The following is a 14,742-nucleotide window of genomic DNA, read 5'->3' on the forward strand; positions in this document are numbered from 1 at the left end:
GCTTTCGTTGGATGCATACTTTCACCACTCCTCATTATGGGAGTCTTGGATGTCTTTGAAGCGATGTATATACTCCATGAGATCTTCTCTTAATTTCCGATGCAACTCAACGTAACATCCTTTTGGCTTTGCAACTCAACGGAATTAGGAATAAGGTTGACATACCAAGTGTATGCCTTCTTTGTCAAAGACAAATTTCTTTTAACTTCAAGTCATCGTATAACCCAACAATTTCAAGTTATTGGTAATTGTAAAGAGTGAATAGAAGTTCATCATGTGACTAAGGAAATGAGAAGCACTCAATGTCACAAGAAATCTCTATATTTGATTTATCAAGTTAAGCTATCAAACATTTTAAGAACTTATAATATTTTAGGCTTATTTTCATTCCTTCTACTTTAATAAAGCAGTATGATATGGAATATCTTTTGCTGAACATTCTTAGAACACATTATTCTTAAAAAAGGTTGGTTCATAATTATTATTTTTATTAGAGAACTAATTATTATTTTTATTTTGACGCAAAATAAACAAAATTACTAAAATTACCCTTTAAATACAGCCCAATGTTAATTCCAAGCTTTAAAATTGGAAAGTAAACCGATCATAACTTAAAACTTATACCGGATTAAACACAAAAATTATATCCAAATTCACTTGATATGTCTTGTTCCCTCATGCAAGGATCTCAAACAAGTTGCAAATTATTTCATATCAGGATATGGTTCTTGCTGGAAGTAAAAATGTTTTTATTTATCCAAAGTAAGCAAAGATTTTGCTCCGTTTTATGTAGTGCTGCAAGAAAAGACAATGGTTAGAATTACAAAGGCGAAGCCACCCTTGATGCTGCTAATGCTATAAACGTAATGCTTTTCAATTAACTCCAAAGAACTTGTACCATCGCAAGGCTGCAAAGCCACATGCCATAACTGACTGGGAAAAAAAGGGCATTCAAGCAACCCTTTAGAATATAACTCTCAACCCATGGTGAAAGAATTGGCCAACTTTATTCCAAAGAACCCCAAGTCCACCTTCAGCTCTAGGATTCTGCAACTTTATCATTCAATGCTTCATCCATTACGCAGTGCGAATGCATTCATTTCAGTTAACTACAAATCAAGTTGGTCAGTGCCCAGATGTATCCCATTAATAAATTCAGAAGATACCTAGCTCTACTTATAGAACAAACAAAAAGCAGTGCTCTAAGATGCAATTCGCGAAACTCTTCACTGTCATGGTTTTGCTTGTTCAAGCATCAAGAGATGCTTTTAGTCTTTCTTCTAAACTCTGCGCAAAATCAAAGAATAAAACCTTGAGGGACATGATACCTTCCCATTAATAATGGAAAAGCCATGTTTATTACGGTTAAGAAGAACACCATCAGTTCAACCTTATCTACTTACTAACCTCAGTGCTTCATTGTATTTCTATATATTGATCGGAAGGTATATATGATTATACCTAGAACATATGCATGCTAGAACATCATCAAGGTGACAGATAAAAGAAAGAATATATATATATGACGGCAAAGGAACGTAGTGGAAATCAGAATCGGATTCCTGGATCAATCAAAACCAATAATAAATTTAATATATATATATAGCAAAATAAGCCATCAAGAATAGCATATTATTTAGCTAGCTATAATAAATTAAAAAGGGGCAGATGATATAAACTCATCAACAGCCCGAAAAGCCAAATCAACGAATGAGAACTCGGTACTTTCACCTACAGTAGCTATGGCTATGGGGGAATGCAGGCAACATCACGTGCATTGCATTGCATAATCAGAATGAAAAATGGAGGGCGGGGATACCCTGATTTGATTGGCTGAAATGAAGTAAGGAATAAAGTTTAAAAAAAAAATTGGATGGATGAGGCTTAAGATTTAAGAAACCCATCATTTCTAATTACCATTTAAGTAATATTATAATCATGCACAATCACAACACAATATCTAATACTTATTATCCATTTAGTACAAGTTGAAATAAAATTAAGAGTTGGTTAATCAACAATGGCATATGGTAGTATACATAATTATGGGTATGAATACCCAGCTTGCTTGCTTTTTGTTTTGCCTTTAACACACTACATAGTATCTCCTATTTAACTAGTAATTTAATATAAAATAATTTTAAAACTCACAAATTTATAAAATACAAAAAATTAATTAATAAGCTACACATAATATCATCATAAACAAATCTAAACGTAATAAATGAACCCCAAAAAGAGCTCATATACATAATATAATTAATCATTAAATAGAAAAAGGAAAAAGAGTTATACTTAGTTGTGTATATATATATAAAAGTATCTTAGCCGAAATTAGAAGTTCTTACCAATGAAAGGCAGCCACGTCAAGCCCGGGAATCCGAGGCTCCATTAACTAACGGACGTTAACGAACATAACCACAGAGCTGTGAGAGGCGTTAAAAAGGCAAGACAGAGAGAGATCCAACGGCTGGGAAGCACTGGCGGCAACTAACTAAAATGAAACCCATCCGGTCAACCTATAGTTCCCACCAATAATTGAAAGCCACTTGGATTAACACCATCCTCGGCCCGCGACAGCTTACAAGATCCAGCTGATTACCTGGAATCGCCGGTGGCCAACCACATAGCAACAAGGAACAGCAACAACTTTTTCCTTTTAATTTATAATTTTAATTTTATTAACTTTCTTTTTCATCGTCCAATTCTCTCTTTTCGACGCCTTTTGCTTCTCTCTCTCTACCTCTCTGTCTCTGTCTGTTTCAGGGTTTTCTTTCTCTTGGATCATCATCATCATCATCATCATCATCTTACAGATTACCCAAAGACAAAGCACCAAAGCATCATCATTTTCTACCCTTTGTGAGAGTTTCTTTGCTATTTTTTTTCCTTTTCAGCTTACTCCAATCCTTGGAGCTTCTTGTTTATTGCTCTAATCATCTGGGTTTTTTTTTTTTAATTTTTGTTACCTTGAATGAATATTCTGATGTTGTTTTCCTCGATTGGGTGGGAGTTTTTGGAGTTATGATCTGGGGTTCTTTTGGAAACATAAAATTACCCCAACTGCTTCAAGTTATTATAAAAAGAATAACCCAATTTTTAGATGGTTTGCTGGATGCCTTCATCAAAGGTAATTAAGGGATTGGTATCATATTAAGTTAGGATTTTTCTTGTTTTGATGCTATCTGCGTAAGGGTAGTTTGATCTGGGAGTTGACTTCGATTCGGATATTTTAGAAATTTTCACAGCTTTCCACAACCAACTGGTTTTCTCAGATTTTTTTATTGCTTGGGTGATTTTTTATTAGCTATTTTGTTTATCCCTGGACCTTTGATTTTGTCTCAAGAAAATATAAGTTGGGATAGTTTTTGAATATTCAATCTTTTATTCGGCACATATCTGAGAAGTTGCTATAGAATTTGGTTGTTTTGGCAGAAGTTACTCCAATAAATTTATATAAAGGGGTTTGGCTTATTTTTGTTTAACTTGAAAGTGTTCTTCGAGGTCTTTGATTTATGGTTGGGAAAGGAATATGGCTGCCCGTATGGATTTTTCACCTCCATTTGCAATCATAGAAGGTGGTTACACTAACGATAATGTACCAGACATGGATAATGAAAAATTGGATAATGAAAAACAAGTCACTCTCGGGAAACCTCCGCGCCACCTCTCCATTATGCAACATTGTGTGAGTTCAGGGAGGCTGATTGCTGAGGCTAATTTGGTATGTTTAATTCCTTTCTATCTGACCCTTCTTTTCATCATTATGAACTGAGGAGCTTGAGCTTTAAGGACTTTCTACATTAGCATAAAATCTGAATGCAGCTTAGTTATTAGTTCAAAATGAAAACTCTGAAACATTTGTGATTCTGATGATATATGTTCTTGTCACCTGCATTTGTGCTGCATAACCTTTTGGCTTTTGACACTTTTAGAGAGAATAACTATTATCCTGTTCATATTTTGTTGAAAATCATCACCTTGAGAAAGGTTTTACATTGTTTTATTTGATGCTATAAAAGTAGTTTCCTGAATTGCTTTTACTAACTACTTTCCTCTTCTCTAGGAATTGGATGTTGGTATTGTAGTCCTCAAGTCATCTTCTGATGAAAAGACTGAGTTTTTGCCGGTCTTGCGATCAGGAAGCTGTGCTGAGATAGGACCCAAACAGTATATGGAAGATGAACACATTTGCATAGATGATCTTATTGGACATCTCGAGACAACTACAAAGGTCCCTTCTCTGGGAGCTTTCTATGGGGTATGCTTATTTGAATCTACCATATATGACCTGGCAGATGTGGTTAATAAGTAATCTTGGTGAACCATCTTAATTTTCATTAGAAATAGCAAATTTTGTTAATGCACTTCCTTCTGACAATCTGTCTTGATTGCTTGTCTGTAGTTAAAAACTCGTGTCCTGCTATAGCTTCTACTGAGATAATATAATATATATACCTTTGTGTGGTTAGTGTTGACAAGGTTTGGATGTGGTGTTTGAAGCATGTTCTAGGAAAACGGATCCTGAAGATATTATCCAGGCCAAAAGGAAAAATATGTAGAAACCAGCACATAGTTGTCTCTAATATTGTGAACTGCAGCCTGGTTTAGAGTAGCAATCCAGCAAGTTTTTGAACATTACAAGATCCTTTTTCCCTTAGATCTGCTGCCTCATTATAACTTGCTACTTAATTTCTAGGTTTAAGGTGTCTAAACATGTCAGTTCTATTCCATATACAATTAGCATGAAGGTGGTTTGGGAATCTTTATTGGCCATCCTTGTGAATTGAACCTTGCCAATACGTGTGAACAGGTTTTTGACGGTCACGGAGGAACAGATGCAGCCATATTTATTAGGGAGAATATCCTTAAATTTATAGTTGAAGACTCTCATTTTCCAATTTGTGTGGAGAAGGCAATCAAGAGTGCTTTTCTGAAAGCTGATTATGCATTTGCAGATGCTAGTTCTCTTGATATATCATCTGGCACCACTGCATTAACTGCACTTATTTTCGGAAGGTGAGTGACCCACTTATCTGCAATGGTAATATTCCATTTTGACGTTATTTCCTTAAATCCTCTTCTAGCAGCCTTTGTTTTGGTTTAAGATGATCTGAAATCCTGTGCGTTCAGTGATTGGTGCTGGGTTGAAACTGGAAATAATGTGTTATCAGGATATATTATGCATTAGTCAAACCTGAACTCAAGGTCTTCTTAGTAGTCTTTACTGTTCTGTATTCTGAAAGCCAGGAATTGGGTCCCTCTAAACTCTAATATTAGTTATCTTTTCAAAGGACCTTGATAATTGCTAATGCTGGAGATTGTCGAGCTGTGCTGGGAAGGCGAGGTAGAGCAATTGAAATGTCCAAGGACCACAAACCTAATTGCACATCTGAAAGACTAAGAATTGAGAAACTTGGTGGAGTTATTTATGATGGCTACCTGAATGGGCAATTATCTGTGGCACGCGCACTTGGAGACTGGCACATGAAGGGGCCGAAAGGATCTGCCTGTCCTTTAAGCGCCGAGCCAGAGCTGCAGGTGACAGACCTTAGTGATGAGGATGAATTCTTGGTAATGGGCTGTGATGGGTTGTGGGATGTTATGAGCAGCCAGTGTGCCGTGACTATGGCGAGGAAAGAGCTGATGCTTCATAATGATCCTGAAAGATGCTCAAGAGAACTTGTCAGGGAAGCATTGAAGCGCAACACCTGTGATAATTTAACAGTCATAGTGGTTTGTTTCTCTGCTGAGCCTCCCCCTCGAATAGAAATACCACAATCCCGTGTTCGGAGGAGCATATCATCAGAAGGGCTAAATTTACTAAAGGGTGTGCTGGACTGTTAACTGATGAAACAAGCGAGGGTTGAACCAGATTTGTGCATGAATGCATTGGAGGGCGAAATGGTCGTGGCATTTTTCTACTGAGTAGCTGCAGCTGCCCCCTTCACACCATGGCTAACATTCATCCTTCATCCAGGGACATCCTTGTCGTGTAAAATATCATTCTTTTTGGTTTTTAAATCCTGTACACCTGAGATAACTCATGATGTAGCTCCGATTTACAGGATTCATTGTTCTTCCTTTCTTTCTTTCTTCATCTGCTTACTCCTCTGTAAATAAACTGAATCTTGAGAGATATGTTCTAGCAGTCTTTCACTAAATCAAATAATTTGATATCATTGACCATTAATGGTTAGTTATCTGGGTACCATGCCTAGTTTTTTACGTTGGAAGATTTTCCGTAATTCCATCTCAGAGTTCACCAAGCCAAGGAATACGCAATTATGCAGGCAGCAGTAGCTAAACAGCAGCTGTCGAGTCAAGTGTCGAAGAACTTTAGGTCATGATTGTCATGGTGTCATCTCAAGTCTTAATGGCTCAGTATACTGTCATGGTGTCATCTCAAGTCTTAAAGGCTCAGTGTACCCTCTGTGCAATTGGAAAAACAGCAACACTATTGCAGTGTGGTTCTTTTTACTGGATATCAATCCAGCAGCAATAACAAATTAAGCTTTCGTGTCAAACCATCCAACAAGGAGAAGGAAAAGTAATACACTACCAGTTTATTAAGCTATTAACGAGAAGAATCCAAGAGGTTTTACTTTAAAGAATCAAAAACAACGCAAGACAGTGACTTGAATTTAGAAGTTGGAAACAGCAAATACATGGTCCAAAGAGCGAAACTTGGTTTCAAGTTACGGAAATAAGTCTCAATATGGTCCATAGAGCAAAATTTTGTTTCAAGTTACAGAAAGAAGTCTAAATTAAACAGTCGCATTTCAATACTGCAGCCACCATGGAAACTTTTTTCCTTACAATCTCTTCTCCAGCTGAACCACAATAGTTATAGTTCATCATTATCGGAGTCTCTATCACTGCATACAAACAAGTGTCAATGTCAGAACACCAGAAACCTAGGAAAGATTGTCTGTGCAAGTGCCACAAAAGTAGGCTGTTTTTTTTTTAGATATAAAACAAAGGTAGACTGTAAATCTATATAAAATAGACTTTTAGGATAGAGTCAGAACTGGTTACTTGGAAAGGGGGGAAAGAGAACAACAAATAAAATCAAGGATACCTTGACCCGCTGCAGTGCTCACTCAAGTCCTCACATAGAACTTTGCTTACATCTCCTTGCTTAACGGATCCTTTCTTTATCAATTCTGTTAACTGCATGGGTTTGATAGCAAAGTAAGAATCAATATTTCAGATATGCATTAAGCTCACAAGCAGGTTTGAAAACTCACCTCATCTTCAGTTTCCTCCAGTAACCTATACCAGAACAAATATAAACTAGGTTATTATAGTTGACATTCACAAATTATATTATATCAAACAAACTACTGGCGAAGAAATAGAAATTCATAAATGAGACATAATACAAAGAATAGTGCAAGCTCCATGCAGTCTCACCGTCCACAATAAGAGGATATATCTTTTGAGTATGCCTTAGCTTCTTGCTTATCTATCAATAAATTAAAATGCAGAAATAGGGAAATAATTTAGAACTTAGGAAACGATGGACTTTGGAAACAAAAAGAACTAGAAATTAACAGCATTTCTAGGAACACGATAAATATAGAGGCAGCCAGTATTATGAAAGTAAAGAAACAATGGCTTGGTGAATGGCTAGGAAGAAATACAGAAATCCTAGAGATATCAAGCAAAACCATCGGAGAAATGGCATATGCACATGCATAGGCAACTTTTGCCTCATATATATTAACAGTATATGCAGAAGTGTGAATCAAAGATCAAGTCCTTGCATTTTTGTGCACAAAATCAGATTAGGGGACTAATTACATCTGCAGAGAAACATATGATTTCAGCCTGTCTCTGATAGTGCTTATGATTGATCAAGGACTTCACCAGCCAGTTTTATTGTGCACCAACCATAATTAGATTATTTATACTTGCCACTTCCCAAAATAAAAAAAATAAAAAAAATGATCAGTACCAATAGTGAGGATGTCCCAATTATGCACTTTGATCCACTCACGTCGAGATGAATCTAACTGCAAAGTAAAAAATAGATATGAAGATATATGCACTTGCATGCCTGAATACAACATGTCATAAAGCATAATCAACCATAAAACAGGTATCAGAGAATATGAACAATTTACATATGAACACAGTAGTGAAACCTATAAATTTGCATGTTTTGCCAATGCTGCCACAAGTTCAGTATCTAATGCTACATGATAATAATTATATTAACGGCACAGTTGCTACAAGATATATTAAATATCTGAAATTTCAAGGGAAACATAATATCATGTTTAAAGATGTGTTTCTACCACGAATAAATGCAAGTAAGAAATAGAGTGCAAGTATGAGCTACCTTTTCAAGAGTGTAATCTTGCATCTTTTCACAAAGTCCATCCAATAGCTCAACAGCTCTAAGCTCACTCATCCTAAATAGAAAAAGACAAAAAAATTAGCAAAGTTATCACTTGTACAGGGTCCGGGGAAAATAATCCATTGATGAAAAGTAAACACCCGTGCATGAGGTATCCATGCAATCTTTCATCAATCACAAAGGACTAAGCAGCAGCAAATATGCAGCACCCATCAATTAGGCATGCTTTAGTAAAACATTCCCTTCTGAAACATGTTACTCATAAGTCATAATATAGCAAAAAAGTTATCATTTTGTGTTAGATTTTACTAAAGAATGTCATTAGGACTCTTGTTAAGGCTAGTTAAGTTAGTATTAATAATAGTATTTTATTTTATTGCAATGGTAAATACTTGTTAGCAAAAACCTACTGGTACAAATTTCAACTGTTGTCAGAGCTGAACCGTTGGTGGTATCCAAAATGTCAACTATTTGTCATTGTTAAAATGTTCATTATCAACTTTCTTCTCAATTTTCAGACGAAATTTTTTAGGTTCTATTTCCCTATTAAAAAGTTTATTCTCATTGTTCAATGTTTTGCTTAATTCTAATGCTTCCTTTTATTACCATTGTTGATGTTTCACTTATTTTTATTGCTATTGTCTCATGATGTTCGTAATATATTCTTCAACACGAAGCCCAACACCAAAAGAAAGACCGGAAGCTCCGTTAATTCAATTTCTAAAATTAAGAGTTTAATCGAGACTAACTAGCGCATGCAAATCTGCAATGTTGGTTTTCCATGAAAATTATTATTACCTGTAATCAATAACCTTTCCTTGGCGTTGACCTTTCGAGTCCAAACGATGTCTCATATCCAAATGGTTCCTGGGTTTTTCCTACATATAAAAATTCTTGTATTAATTACCAAATTACAGCTCAATTTGCAGAAAGTGGCGTTGATTTAAAGGTTTCTTACCTTCGATAGTTGAATCTCTAGCTCTGCCTGCAAATCATCGAACGAAAACAAAAATCAGCTGATTTATTTCATAAAGAGGGGAAAGGAAAAAGGATGGGATCGGTGTGGTTTTGATTGTGAGTGAAAGAGCATATGTTGATCAAAGGTTTCCATTGTTACCGCGACGGCATTGCAAGCGGCACACTTGTCATCGATGCAAGCGGCGATGGAAAAAATGGAGAAGATGGAAAGGAGCCACAACATGGGAGCTGCCATCTCTGGTCTTTTGTTCAATGTTCTCGAATTTTCCCTTGGCACGGGAACCGCGATCGTTGAGTTGAGTTGAGTTGAGTTACTTATTTTGAGGAGCTAAGGCTAGATCCGGGTTCGGGCCTTTTCTTTACAGCCACCAACAGGCCTTATTGCATGGTAAGTTATATTCCACCCCACCCCTATGAGCCGAACTTTATTCAAATTCAAGTATTCAACTTAAAAAATTGCAAACTGATCGGTTTAATTTAATGGCACAATAATAAAATTAACCCTTAATATTTATATTTTTATCAATTTAGTCATTTTTTCTTTATTAAACTAAATTGACCTTCAACCTTTTAAAAAATGAATTGAATTGTTTTTTTTGTTTAAAATAATAACTAAAACGTTAAATTTTTAAACACAATAGCTCACATGACAGATCATATGTACTTCATATATTTTTTTAAAAATTCATGAACTTTTTATATATTTTTTTAATATTTTATAAATTTTAAATTATTTATTGATGTGATATATAAGACAAATAGTATCATATCAACATTAAGTAAACATAGGTACTTGAACTTAATCTCATGCTTAAATTTAAACATACTCCAAAATGTTTAAAATAAATTCCAACCTCAAAACACCGTCGTTTTGTTATTCAAAATGTTAAATATGTAAGTGGTAAAAATCAAACTCAATTTAAATCTAAATCACTTAAATAGAGGATAAAATGTGTCGTATCACATTCGAATTCACGTCCTTCTATACAGGGGTGAAATTAGAAAAAAATTAGGGGTTGAAATTAAATTGTAATTTTTACGATCAATTTCATCATTTTAATAGACTATATCTTTATTATTTGTAAAGAATTAAATCATTTTTTTTATATTTTAGGGGGTAAAGTGTAATTTTACCTTTACTAATTTAAATTTTTTAAAAATTTTATAGGGGTCATATAAAAAAAATTTATTTTAAGGGGTCGGGGTTGTCAGCCTCCCTAATTTCGCCATATAATAATAATAATATCAAATAACATTTAAGCTAAAATTCAATTGAGAATTTGAATTTTTATTTATATTAATTATAGTTGATAATAATATTTTTTTCAAAAAGTTGAAATTAGAGGATTTTACAAATGGAGGAGATAGTGCACATGTCTAATGGTTTTACTTGCATGCTAAATTTCATTTAGATTTTTTTTAATAAAAAATTGTTATAAATTGTAAATGTAGTGACGAAGTTGAAATCAAGTATAAATTAATGAAATACTGGTTTAATTATAAAGTGTTTTTTTAAGGAAAAAGTTTGAATAATTTCAATATTTTACATTCGGGTTTTATCATATGTAAATTTTTGTGTGAGGTTTTTTAATTAATTCTCATTTTGTATGAATTTTATCTAGATTTATTTTAATTTATATTTATATTTTGTTATTATCTATATTGTAGTTATTCATATCTATATTGTTTTTGGTTATAATTGTATTTTTATATTTTTTTTCTTTTTCAAATGACACTTAACCTTAAATTTAATCTTTCTCCTACGTTCAAATTGAAAAATATCAAGCGCTTAAGGAAGCCGAACTTATGTCTCTAAGTTGTTGCAATAAAAATAATATTATATAAGCTAAGACTAATCAACCATATATAATAACAACTTAATATATTATACTGTCTAAAAATATATATATACAGTCAATTTTCTCTATAAGAGTCTCATTCGTCTATCCAAATTTTGTTTATTATGGAAAGGTGGTTGTTATACACCTATAACAAGATGCTATTATAGAGAGATAATTGTTGTAAGCTTATTATAAAATTCATATCATAAATTTCCATCAAATAAACAAAGTGAGAATTATGTTAAAAAAAGAAAGAAGATGGTGGGAATCAAATAAAACAATTAAAAGACGTTAATAGGTTTAATAGTTCGTTTTTTAGTGGTGTCAAAAATGGCGGTTTTGAAATCCCATTTTCGATGATTGAGGTATTAATGTTAATTTAAGTTTGGTCATTTAATTTTGTCAATTAGATAGTTAATTAAAGTAAATGGACTAAATTGTAAAAGTGGTAAAATTTTATTGTTATGGATTTTCAATTAATCAAATGACAAATTGAGAAATTCAACCAATTGTTAATAGCCAAACGGTGGTGGATGCATAAGTGTCATCCACAAATTTTGTTAATCAAGCTTAATATTAAATTAATTAAGATTTAGTTAAATAATTAAGTTTAATTAAACGTTAAATTATGTATTTAAGATAAATCAAAAAGAAATGAAAGCCATTTCTTATCATCTTTTCATTTCAAGAAAACAAAGATGGAGAACTATGTTCTTGTAATTTTTATGTTTTTAATGTCCCAAGAGCTTAATTTAATTAACCCGTGTATCGATTTTGTAAAACTGTTAAAGTTTTTAAAAGTTATTATTGATGAATGCTTGATGAAATTGGTGTTAAATTGTTAGATTTTTAAGCTTAGAAATGAAAAAGGACTATTTTGTAAAGTTTAATTACTAGTTTTTGAACATAGGAACTAAAGTGCATAAATTTTCAAATTGATGTTAAAATTATATAATTATAGATAATATAGGATTTTAAAATGATGAATTTGAGATTGATTTCGAAATCGAAGCTCAAATTTAAAAGATATTACAATTTCAGTTTTAGGGACTAAATTGAATAAAATGCAAAAATTTTAGAAAACATTCAAAAAATAAAATTGAACTTACATATGCATGTAATAGGATGTTATAAGGTAATTGGAATTGGTAAATTGAAATGAATTATCATATAGATCGAGATTTGAATCAATCAGAAGATAATCGAGGAAAAAGAAAAATTACAGATTAGTCCTTGATATTTCGTTTGTTGTTGTTTTTTTCAGGTAAGTTCATGTGGGACTTACTATGTTATATGTGTTATGTTTGAATTATGTTATAATGTCAATTAGTTTAGGTTAATTGTAATTTGATAATGTTGGCCTCTAAAGGACTAAATCGTAAAGTATGAAAAATATAGTTATTCTGAATAGATACAATGTATTGAATGCATGTGAAATCGTTATGTTATTTAATGATATGTATATGATGATATTAAAATCTTTGAAATGGTACGGAAACAATAACGATGCCCATGTGAACTTACTAAACGATTAAGATATGAATGACATGCCATTAAGGTCCAAACGGAAAAATGGATGGTTCAATCGAAAAGAATGAAAAAGGGTGTTTGATAAGGGATTAATACGGTGGCTTGAGATCCAACATATATTTCGAATTCTCTAAAGCTAGTGTTAGTAACATCAAACTAAGCTCGTATGAGCAACCCTAGTCTGAAGCTAGTGTTAGCAGCCCAAATATGTCAACTCGTATGAGCAAATCAATCTCGTGTATCCGAGTTCAATTTTCTATAGTTCCCTAGGCAAAACAAAAACGAAACGGTAATTAAAAATGGAAATGAAATGATTGATCATGGATTGAAATGTTATATTTATAAATTGAGTATAGTTTAATAGTATATGTTATAATATGAAATGATTATATATGTATATGATTTTGGTATTATAGTTTCATATGCAAATGAACTAACATAGTGATTGTGTGATTGAATTGTGCATGAAAGTATAAGGTTGCCAAAAGATGCCATGTTTGTACCAATGTGTTTCAATTGCTAAATTGTTGTAATGTTAATGTAAGTTAAGTAAATTCCATATGGGCTTACTAAGCATTTAAAATGCTTACCTAGTTGTTTTCCTTTTTCTGTAGATTTTTGCTTTGCGAAATGTGTCGGTTGGATCACCTCTAAGCTCACACTATCTTGCTATTGACTCGATAGACTTTTGCTCGTTTTAAGCTCGATTATGTGGCATATACATAGGTGTTGCTATATATATGTTTACCTTGAATGATAGTTGGACATAAACCTAGGATAATGCTTGATTTTGGATTGGTATTGGTTATATATACGTGTGTGTATGTTGGTAATATGTTAAGCTATATATGTAGTACTTGAGTGTAAAATTTGGAAGTCAAATGGTATGTTTAAATGATGGAATTGAACGAATTTGCAAGTTTGGATGGTTTGAAATTTTCAAAAGTTTAATTGATAGGTTTAAGTACCTTATTGATGTATAAATGTTTGACTGATTGAGAAGTTGTTGAAATGAAGTGTTTAGGTAAGCTTTGAATTGGTTTTTTTGCAGGTTTTTAGTATGCTTTTAATCACTATTTGAGTTTGAGTTGGTTTGGGCATGAAATAAGTACAAAAATGTAAGTTTTGACATATTTGGCACTGAGGTATCGATACCCTAGATAAAGTTATCGATGCTTAGTGATTTTCTTCAAGTTTTTCAAAATTTGAACCTTAAAATGGTATCGATACAAAAGGTAAAGTATCAATACCTTGAAGAAAGTGTCGATACTTTAAGTCTGGTATAAATACTTTTGGTTTTAAATTGATTTTTTTGAAACATTAAAGCTCAAAATGGTATTGGTACCTAGCAAGAGTATCGATACCTATTTTGAAACTTTGAAAGCTTTGCAATTTGATCTTATTTCATGTTCGGATTAGTAAATGAGCTTTCATAAGCTCGATTGAGTCTCGAAAAAGTTTGTTTAGCATGTAATGACTACATGTGTGGAATATTCGAATGTTTGATTAATTTATTTACAGTGTTTTTTACAGTAGTTGCTCCGGAAACGACTATAACATTCCCATAGCTCAAACTTGACGACCGGATCGGGCGATGAGTGTTACAACAGGTGCACGCATTATTGCTTTTATGCATTTTTTTATTTTACATTCGTTCACATGATTAATTATAAAGTTTATAAATCTAACAAATTTAATTAATCAATATGAATTATCAAATTATATTAATTGATTTATAGTGGGTTACTAAATTCAACTAACCAATTTACAAGAAAATGTATTAATATATTAAAAAATAACTTTTTAATTTAAAAATAAAAAAGAATTGAAGTGTTGTATTCAAAGGTGGAAATTGGACGATGAAACATGGGTCCACACATGTAACTACCCTAGAAAATAGACCGCCACTCTCACGCCGGGCTTTTCGCTATATCACTCACTTACCCTCACCCACTGCTGTGTGCGTGCATCCAACGTGCTGTAATTAAAACACCGAGCCCAACCCAACCAATTTTTAAATTCTTTGAT

General features: G+C 32.9%; 2 protein-coding genes across 2 annotated transcripts; one reads left to right on the top strand and one right to left on the bottom strand.

Annotated features, from left to right (window-relative positions):
• The first annotated feature begins 2,688 nt into the window (after window positions 1-2,688).
• On the top strand, window positions 2,689-6,193 carry LOC107922047 (probable protein phosphatase 2C 27). The gene is made up of 5 exons (XM_016851879.2): window positions 2,689-2,862; window positions 3,494-3,724; window positions 4,067-4,261; window positions 4,814-5,019; window positions 5,295-6,193. Exons 2-5 carry the CDS (start codon window positions 3,533-3,535, stop codon window positions 5,845-5,847), a joined length of 1,146 nt encoding a protein of 381 aa, XP_016707368.1. The 5' UTR covers window positions 2,689-2,862; window positions 3,494-3,532; the 3' UTR covers window positions 5,848-6,193.
• A 352-nt stretch (window positions 6,194-6,545) lies between these two features.
• LOC107922048 (protein canopy-1) lies at window positions 6,546-9,763 on the bottom strand. The gene is made up of 9 exons (XM_016851880.2): window positions 9,483-9,763; window positions 9,324-9,350; window positions 9,164-9,243; window positions 8,348-8,420; window positions 7,961-8,018; window positions 7,417-7,468; window positions 7,251-7,275; window positions 7,082-7,173; window positions 6,546-6,878 (listed from the first exon to the last, which is right to left on the bottom strand). Exons 1-9 carry the CDS (start codon window positions 9,576-9,578, stop codon window positions 6,848-6,850), a joined length of 534 nt encoding a protein of 177 aa, XP_016707369.1. The 5' UTR covers window positions 9,579-9,763; the 3' UTR covers window positions 6,546-6,847.
• Between the last annotated feature and the right edge of the window lie 4,979 nt (window positions 9,764-14,742).

This window comes from Gossypium hirsutum, chromosome D01 (genome assembly GCF_007990345.1).
Source record: "Gossypium hirsutum isolate 1008001.06 chromosome D01, Gossypium_hirsutum_v2.1, whole genome shotgun sequence".
Taxonomy (NCBI): Eukaryota; Viridiplantae; Streptophyta; class Magnoliopsida; order Malvales; family Malvaceae; genus Gossypium; species Gossypium hirsutum.

Excerpts from the sequence above, each read along its gene's own strand:
- LOC107922047 (XM_016851879.2), top strand. The coding sequence starts at position 3,533 with ATGGCTGCCCGTATGGATTTTTCACCTCCATTTGCAATCATAGAAGGT. Across the intron at positions 4,262-4,813 it reads CTCTGGGAGCTTTCTATGGG|GTTTTTGACGGTCACGGAGG; the intron begins GTATGCTTATTT and ends ACGTGTGAACAG. Across the intron at positions 5,020-5,294 it reads ACTGCACTTATTTTCGGAAG|GACCTTGATAATTGCTAATG; the intron begins GTGAGTGACCCA and ends ATCTTTTCAAAG.
- LOC107922048 (XM_016851880.2), bottom strand. The coding sequence starts at position 9,578 with ATGGCAGCTCCCATGTTGTGGCTCCTTTCCATCTTCTCCATTTTTTCC. Across the intron at positions 8,019-8,347 it reads AAGATTACACTCTTGAAAAG|TTAGATTCATCTCGACGTGA; the intron begins GTAGCTCATACT and ends TTTACTTTGCAG. Across the intron at positions 7,174-7,250 it reads TGGAGGAAACTGAAGATGAG|TTAACAGAATTGATAAAGAA; the intron begins GTGAGTTTTCAA and ends AAACCCATGCAG.